Source organism: Galeopterus variegatus, unplaced genomic scaffold, assembly GCF_000696425.1.
Source record: "Galeopterus variegatus unplaced genomic scaffold, G_variegatus-3.0.2 Scaffold1578, whole genome shotgun sequence".
Taxonomy (NCBI): Eukaryota; Metazoa; Chordata; class Mammalia; order Dermoptera; family Cynocephalidae; genus Galeopterus; species Galeopterus variegatus.
This window is the reverse complement of record NW_007727689.1, coordinates 115,388-123,804: the sequence shown is the minus strand read 5'-3', so window position 1 is coordinate 123,804 and position 8,417 is coordinate 115,388. Positions and strand designations below refer to the sequence as shown.

At 50.4% G+C, this 8,417-nt stretch overlaps 2 protein-coding genes across 2 annotated transcripts; one reads left to right on the top strand and one right to left on the bottom strand.

Annotated features, from left to right (window-relative positions):
• The first annotated feature begins 1,095 nt into the window (after positions 1-1,095).
• ARHGEF39 (Rho guanine nucleotide exchange factor (GEF) 39) lies at positions 1,096-3,545 on the top strand. Its single transcript, XM_008577777.1, is given in 7 exon segments — positions 1,096-1,233; positions 1,440-1,534; positions 1,801-2,013; positions 2,106-2,302; positions 2,456-2,685; positions 2,918-3,006; positions 3,295-3,545. Coding segments are annotated over 7 exon segments (978 nt in total). The 3' UTR covers positions 3,311-3,545.
• Positions 3,546-4,047: 502 nt separating this feature from the next.
• Positions 4,048-6,418, bottom strand: CCDC107 (coiled-coil domain containing 107). Its single transcript, XM_008577802.1, is given in 7 exon segments — positions 4,048-4,124; positions 4,126-4,283; positions 4,367-4,476; positions 4,576-4,666; positions 4,755-4,815; positions 6,103-6,161; positions 6,294-6,418. Coding segments are annotated over 7 exon segments (657 nt in total). The 5' UTR covers positions 6,400-6,418; the 3' UTR covers positions 4,048-4,052.
• Between the last annotated feature and the right edge of the window lie 1,999 nt (positions 6,419-8,417).

The following is an 8,417-nucleotide window of genomic DNA, read 5'->3' as shown; positions in this document are numbered from 1 at the left end:
ATGTCTTTATGGGGGCTGCCATTTAGTTTGCCATCAGCGTAGTGGAACTGAAGTGGATGCCAGGATGAGATGGGATGAGTCTGTGTTGGAGACCTTCATGCCTTCTGCCCTTATCCCTCCTCATACTCTTTGTAGGCAGTTTAATCTACTTCCATGGTTTCTATAAATTGATGACAGCCCAGTATCCCCAGGCTGGACTCTCTCCCCCACATCAACCCATAACTACCTGCTTAGAGGACAAGACATCCCCACTTTGATGTCCCACAAGTGTCTCAAGTTCAACAGGTCCCAGGCAGAATTTGTCTTCTCCACAAACCTCCTCTTCCTCCTTCAGTGAATAACACCACCCTCCACCAGAAACCTGGTACTATCTTTGCTTTCATCTTTTCCTTTACCTGTGACATTCAATCATCAAGCCCTATGCATTCTACATTCTAAGCTTTTCATCCACATTTTTCATCCTAGCCCATACTGCCTCACCTTTAACCTGGATGACTGCAACTGCTTCCTAATGGGTCTTGCTGAGTCCAGCTAACCAGTACGATCTTTATAAAATGTACATTTCATCATCTCACTCCCTGCATAAGACCTTTCAATAAAATCCACAGAAAACGAGTTAGTAACTTAAAACCTATAAATTTTTGCCCAGGAGCCACAATATTTCAAACCTTGTGATCCATGAGGGTTCCTGGTACTGAAAGCATTGGGAATGACTGACTTCCCTCGCGTCTGGCGTGGTACCAGGGCAGAATACGTACCGTAAGTACCGCCCCCTTCCCAATTCTGCAGATAGGACACTGAGGCCAGTGTTTGCACCCCAAGTCTACTGACCCAAAGCCCAGGCTGCTGCCCCAACTTAGCGCCACTCAGAGGAGGTCCGCACACTTGCCCCAGCCGGCCCTACCCGGCGGGAGCCGAACACCTACACCGCCTCCCTGCCTGTGCGGCGCGGCCAAGTGGGAGGAGACTCAGCCGGTCCGGCCGGCCTCCGCGCATGCTCCGTCCTGCGCGCTCCCCGCCGCGCGGCCCCGCCCCGGAGCGGTTGGGATTTGAATCTCCGGCGCGCTGCGGCCGGAAGCGCGGACTCAACCCGGCATGGAGAGCTCGGGCTCTGGCGCTCGCTGCCCGGTGCAAGAGCAGCGAGCCCGTTGGGAGCGGAAACGCGCCCGCACGGCTCTGGAGCTGCTGGAGAGCGAGCGGCGCTACCACGAACAGCTGGGGCTGGTGGCCACGGTGCGGGCCGGGCGCACCCTCCCCGTTTGGGGCGGGGACTCGAGTGTGGAGGGTCTCTGCGTGGTCGGTAACCCCAAGTATGGTGGGTCTTGGACTGTCCCCCTGCATGTAGGGAGCTCGGGTAGACTTCTACAGTTTCTGGCCGCGTCTTGGCATTGGCCTCCGCTTCCTCCAGACTCAGATACCACTGTTCTTTCCATACGCAGTACTTCTTGGGGATCCTGAAAGCCAAGGGGACTGTGCCACCCCCAGAGCGCCAGGCCCTGTTTGGGCCCTGGGAGCTCATCTACGGCGCCAGCCAGTGAGTGGAAGGGGCGCGGTAAGAGAGGGGAGGAGGGAGATCCCTGGCCTCTGGCAGTGCACGGAGTCGGAAAGCCTCAGGTTTATATTCGGAGTCTGCCAATTACCTCACCTGTGGCCTTGGCCCACTGCCTTAACCTGCCCCGGCTTCTCCATCTGTAAAATGGGGTAATAGTAGAACTATCTCCGTGGAAGGGTGATGAGTAATTAAATGAGGTGGTGCTTGAGTAGTTCGTGGGCTGCCTTTTATTGTTCTCACCCATACAGAGAGCTGCTTCCCTACCTGGAAGGAGGGCACTGGGGACAAGGGCTAGAGAGCTTCTGCCCCCACCTGGAGCTCTACACCCAATTTGCTGCCAACGCAGAGAGGTCCTGGACCACCCTGCAGGTAACCTGGAGATGACCTCAAATCGGCCCCCTCTTCCTCTCTTGCCCCCTTACATTACCTACCCTTCTGGTTCTGACCTCCAACAGTGTCTGGTATGTTCCTATCTTCCAATGACATGTATACAGCGTCCCTTTTGCTCTGCCTTTTCTTCATGAACTTAGCCCCTGACCCTGATCCCCTCCAGAATAGCCTTTCACCACCACCAGTCACCCAAAGTCTGTGATGGGAGTGAGGTGGGGAATGTTCTTCTAGGGGCTGCCCGGCTTATAAGTGAGACTGCCCAGAGAGTCTACATCATTGGTCAGAAACAGAAGAACGATCAGCACCTCCGGCGTGTCCAGGCTCTGCTCAGTGGACGCCAGGCAAAGGGGCTTACCTCAGGTAGGATGTGTACTTCCCCCTCAATCCTCAACTGCTGCTTTCTTACCCTTTTTTCTCTATAGAGCCAGCACACCCCGTTTTCTCAGCCTGCTTTTCCTTCTATTCCCATGGATCCTGGAGCTGCCCAGAGTGACAGCTCTCCCATTCCCCCAGGGCGGTGGTTCCTACGCCAGGGCTGGCTGTTGGTGGTGCCTCCCCGTGGGGAGCCTCAGCCCCGTATGTTCTTCCTCTTCTCTGATGTGCTTCTCATGGCCAAGCCTCGACCTCCATTGCACCTGCTGCAGAGTGGCACCTTTGTCTGCAGGGCCCTCTACCCCATGGCCCAGTGTCAACTCCACAGGGTCTTTGGCCACTCAGGAGGCCCCTGTGGTGGATTGCTCAGCGTAAGTAATAGGTGGGAACCCTAGGTAAGGTTAGGAGAGGCCAAAAATATACCTTAAATGTTATAGACTGGTTTAGCTCCTTGTTAGCTCCTGGGTCTCTTTTCACTGGAATGGAACTGTCTACATTGAGAGGATAGTTGGGGCTTGAACTTCATACCTAGTTTTCATCTCATCCCTGAATTACCTAGCCTGGAACTTTCTGAGCCATAACTAAGAGGTGGTCTTTCTCTAGCTGTCCTTCCCTCATGAGAAGCTACTGCTTATGTCCACAGACCAGGAGGAGCTGTCGCGCTGGTACCTCAGTCTGACTTCAGCTATCAGGTAAATGTGCTTCTCGGGGAGAGTGCTGAGATGAGGCCCACAAACTGGAAATGAGGTTATTATTATTTTTTTTTTTTGGTGGCTGCCTGGTACAGGGATTGAACCCCAGACCTTGATGTTATCAGCACTATGCTCTAACCAACTAAGCTAATTGGCCAGCCCCAGAAATGAGCAGTTCTGATCCTATCTCATGTCCTACATCTGCCCAGGACTCCCCTCCCAATGCTGTGGGTGATTTTGTCTGACTAAAGTACTTGTGTTAGTACCTGAACTGTCTTCTCTCCACAGCAGCCAGAAGAATTAGAGGAATCTTAAAAATTCCAGAATTCAGGATACTTCAGGGATGGATTAGAGCCAGGAGTGCAAAGGAATCTTTTTCGGTACTAAACACAACACAGAACCATGGTTTGATGAGGGTCATTTTGTGTTTGCCTAAGACCAAGCTACTCTTGATCATGTGACCAGCTCTTAAGAATCAGGAAACCAAGTCTGACCTAATTGAACCTTGTTTAAACTAGCTTCTCTAACAGACATGAGGGGATTTGGGAGAGCTACTCTTGATCATGTGACCAGCTCTTAAGAATCAGGAAACCAAGTCTGACCTAATTGAATCTTGTTTAAACTAGCTTCTCTAACAGACATGAGGGGATTTGGGAGTGGTAAGCTTGGTGATGTATCTATGGCTAGTCGTTTGTTAAGCTTGCAGCTTCGTAAGCGTGGTTACTTTTATGTTGTGTATAGTTTCTATAATTTATTTTCCCAGTGGATTTTAATAAACTTTTGTGGGGTTTTTTTTGAAAGAGCCTTCTGTCTCAGTTTTGATATGAGTAGAGGGATTTTTGTGCCCTAAAGGCTGGCATACTGGTGACTTCAGTAATACAAGGAAAAGAACTGGAGCTCCCTCTATCTTCTCTCCTCTTACGCTAGACAGCAGCCTCTTTGTCCTAATAAGGGAAGCTTTTCAAGAAGGCCCAGTTGTCCTTAGGCACCTAGTGTGGGTGTGTGTGCTACCAGCTGGGATGGAAAAAGCACACAGGAGCATCCAGTCACAAGAATGGACTTTGTTTTACTAAACCCTCAGCTGTTGTCCCTCCTTCCCGGCCCAGACTATGACTGGGGGCCCTTTGCCGCAACCTTGCTGCATCTTCTCCTTAGCCCCTGCTCCACCTCCCAGGAAGGAGCTAGGTTCTGTGTCTCTGTGCTCCAGGCCTGAATGTCACCAGCCTCCTCCTCAAGCTCCTCTATACATAAGTCCTCAGGAAAGGGTAGACTGGCCTCTGTGAGGGGAAAGATGAGACATGTTCCAGTTTCAGAGACTTTGTCCCCACCTCCATCAGACTTTCACCTCCCAAACCTTTACCTGGTTCTGGAATCACACCCTTGTCGGGCTTGCTATTGTGTAGCAGCTGGTGAACGGTCTGTAGCTTCATGTTCAGAAGCTCCTGCTGGGCTCCAGCCAGAGTAGTCACTCTGCAGAAATGTTCACTCAGGGGCTGCCCAATCTATGCCCCCATTCCTCCCACCTACCATAAGCTCCCCACAAATTTACAGGGTCGTTGCTCTCCTCACCGCTCAAAAAGGGGGTCCAGCTGGGCCATCAGATTGTTCAGGTGCTGCTCTGTCTGTGCCACCTGTTGTGTCAACTGAGCCAGCTGTTGCTCTGGGGATAAGGGAGAAAAGGGAAGCAATAGTTACTTCTGCTGACCTCTAATCTCCCCCCAGCAAGCACAGACTTCTGCTAAACCCACCTGACTGCAACGATTCCTTCTTGCCTGCCTCCTTTTGGAGAACTGCAGCCTCATCTTTCCCCTGTTGTGGAAGAAGGAAAGGGCAATACTGCAGCAGTACGGTTCTGCTCCATCACCTCGGTCTCCAAAGCCAGTAAGGAGAAGAACATAGTTTGAGATAGAGAATCACAATCACTTCTAGCCCAGCTCCTCACCCAGGACATGAAACAGTTTGTCAATATGCCCCATATATCATTGAGTCTGCTGAAACCCTCCAGGAATGAGCAACTCTTTCCAGTCTGATAAAGCTCTGGTTGTTACATGGTTCATATAAAAAGTCAGAATTTGTCCTTCATATATCTTCTTTCCATGTTGCTGATTAGAGCCTTCCAAAATAAAGTGTCTTCAACATGATAGCTCCTCAGGAATTTGACGACAATGGCCATATTCCCATCCCCTTCCCCAAGTCTTCTGGTTTAATATCTTCAATCTTTTCAGTCAGTGCTCATTTCATACGGTTTTCTCTGGTTGCTTTACTAAGCAAGCATGTAATACTCTTAAAGCAGTGTCCTAATGAGAATAAGATTCTCCAGAAGCGTTCTGATCAGCAGATAAAGCACAATACCTTGTCCCTGTAATTGATTTGGGAAGTAGGATGTAACATCATATAATGAATTTATTAGCCAACAGAAATGCCTGTCTCTTTTATAGATGCTGCTGCTAATCTATCCTTGCTAAATTTCATCATTAAATTCAGTCCCTCATCCTAGCCTGTCAAGTCCACTTGGGATCATTATTATCTCTCCTAATTTCATATCTCCAAATTGATTCAGCCCCCTATTTCCTAATGCAAGTAAATGACAGGACTGAAGATACAGTCCTGGGAGATACTACTTTTCATTTAAACAGCTTCAGTCCATCAAAATGTACTGTCAGCTTACCTTTCAGGGCCCCCTTCCCAAGAAAAAAAATGAGACTGCTTAGGGTCTTGAACTCAAGTAACACTGTAGCTGCCACACCGTGTGCTAAAACTTTCCTCACCGGAAACAGCACTTTTATAGTATGGACACTGGCTGGGTTCAAACCCCAACTCCACCAGTTACCAACTCTGGGTGACCTCAAGCAAGGTATCGCCTTTCATTGGATTGCGGGGTGAGTGAATGTGATGGTCATAACTTACTTACAATTCACCAAGCGCCCTTCACTTCCCCTACCTCGCTGGGTCCTCAAAATAACCCCATACTGTTGGAAAGCTAAGGAACTACCTGTCTCCATTTTACAGACGGGATAATGCAACTAGTTGCTGGTACCAAGGCGCCCCCATGGTGGATTCAGAGTGAGGGCACCCCCACCCCCGGCCGTCCCGCACCTGCAAACACTTGTACAGCACAAAAGCCACGACGGCCGCGGTGTACAGCGCCCCCAAAGAGCATCATTTCAGAGAGAAGTCCATTATGATCTTACAAATCCAGGTGACGTAATAACTTCGTATAGCATACATTATACGAAGTTATACGACGTGGGCAGTCCCAGCCTCCGCCCAGCAGCCCTCGCTGATACCTGGGTGTGCCCAAAGGTCAGGACTGGGGCGGTCTCCGAGGACCCCGGGCAGAGCAAGCCCAAGTAGCAGCCCCAAAACAACCGAAAGAGACACCGCGCCCGCCATTGCTGGTGCACACAGAGACGGACCGCGCAGCGCCGAGGCGTCCCAGCGCAGGCCTCCCGCCCCAGCGCGCACGCGCAGCCGCGCGGCGGAGCGGGTCTCCTACCAGGCCTCTCAGGGAGGCCACGCCCGTTCAGTGTGGGGCGGGTCAAAGTGTTTTGCATAAGCCCGTCTCAGTCTGGCTTTATAAAATTAGTTTTTTCTCATCTATTTGGCTATTCTATTAGCCTGAGTGCGTTCAGAAGCCTACAGTCTTAGAAAATTATGCGTAAAGGTGATTTATTTTTAGATCTCACGTCATCAGCTTTCTCGCCCTCACCAAAAGACAAGATTCTTCGGAGACCTATAAAATGACAGAGCAGTGCATAAGCCCCCAGTTCGTGCTGAAGGCCTGTTTCCTAGGCTACACACGGGGGACTGGTTCCTTTCCTTTCCGCCTAGGGGAAAGTCCCCGGACCTGAGGCAGAGAGTGCCACGTGCGCGCGCACGTCGGCCTTCCCCGTCTTCCGCAGCTGAGCCCGCTGAGAAGCGTCCCCGCCGCCTGCGCGGCGGTGGCCGCTGAGCGGCGCGGCGCGGGGGGGTCATCCGTCAGCTGTCCCAGTCACGCAGGCAGTGCGCCCCCACGCGCACTAACCACACGGGGCTCATTCTCGGCGCGGCTGCTTTTGTGCGCTGTAACTTTGGTGTTGCGTGGGAAGCTCCCTTGTGACAAAGCCAGCCAACTTCCTCTTGTACTGCCCTCTCCAGGTGGCCAATGCCGGGATAGCCACCATTTATTGTGTAGCATGGTACACAATGGGATGCTCCTATGGACTCCTAGAATCCTGCCTCCAGTACTCGAGAACAGATGACTTGGGGTAAGTTTAGTTAATTTCTCTTTGTGCCTCAGTTTTCACTCTGAGGAATGGAGGTGAGAATTGTATGTACCTCGAGTCGCTATGGTGATTAAATGGCATAATCTAAGTAATCTAAGTGCTTAGAACCGTGCCTAGTTATTAGTGATTTTGACTTGAGCAGCTACTACGAGCCAGGCAGTTGAAATTACATTGACCCTCTCTCCTGGACGTTCCGCCGACATTCCCTTTGTGCACAGTTAATTTCGACACAGCCTTCACTTCTCAGCTTGTGTGTTGCCTTCATTCAGAACCCTTAACTTCTAATTTATTCCGTAGTGCAACTATTTTACTTTCTTCAATACCGCTACACTGAAATTCCACGAGAGCAGGGACCACGTCTCTTTTTCCTTACCGTTTTACTCCCACAGCACCTGGTTGTTGAATGAAGTTAATGAATGTTCAAATGTTCAATACCCAAAAGGTAAATATAATTAAGCTCTTTTAAAGAATGAGGAAACTACGATTCAGAAGTTTAAGTAAGCTATTAATCAGGCAAGAGGCAGAGTGGAGAGTCCAACCCTTTTCTGCCTGTCTCCACTGCCTGCCACGACTTCTCCAGGCAGACAGGCATGCCTCCCTCTGTTCCACATTGTCTTTTAATTGTCTCGGATACACACAGCTGTCTTCCCAACTAGGCCAAGAGGTCTCTGAGGAAAAGAACCAAGTTTCACTTACATTTCTATCTCCAGAGCTTGACACATAAGCAAGCAATCGGTACATGTGTGTTAAATAAGTTAATGAAATAAGGTTGTATCTTCTTGTTTTTCCAGAAAGGGAGGGGGAAGGTCAAGCAGGGAGAGACTCGCCCCAGGGGAGTTGTCATAGTCTAGCTGACTATGGAGGCAGCCTGGGCACGCAGAGCAGGGTAGTCCAAACTTTGAATCTCAGCCAGTTGGCATAGTCTATGTAAAGAAGGGGTTCAGGCCAGGAATAATAGGATACGTGGCCCTCCAACCGACTGTTGCCTTTAGAGAACTCGGGCCCACTATTGCCAGATCTTCTGATTCTTTTTCAAAAGAATCAACAAATCAGGATTTTTTTTTTTTTTTTTTTGTCTTTTTCCGTGTCCGGCAACGGATCGCAACCCTCAGTGTTGCCCCGGTACCAGACCGGGACCGGCAACGG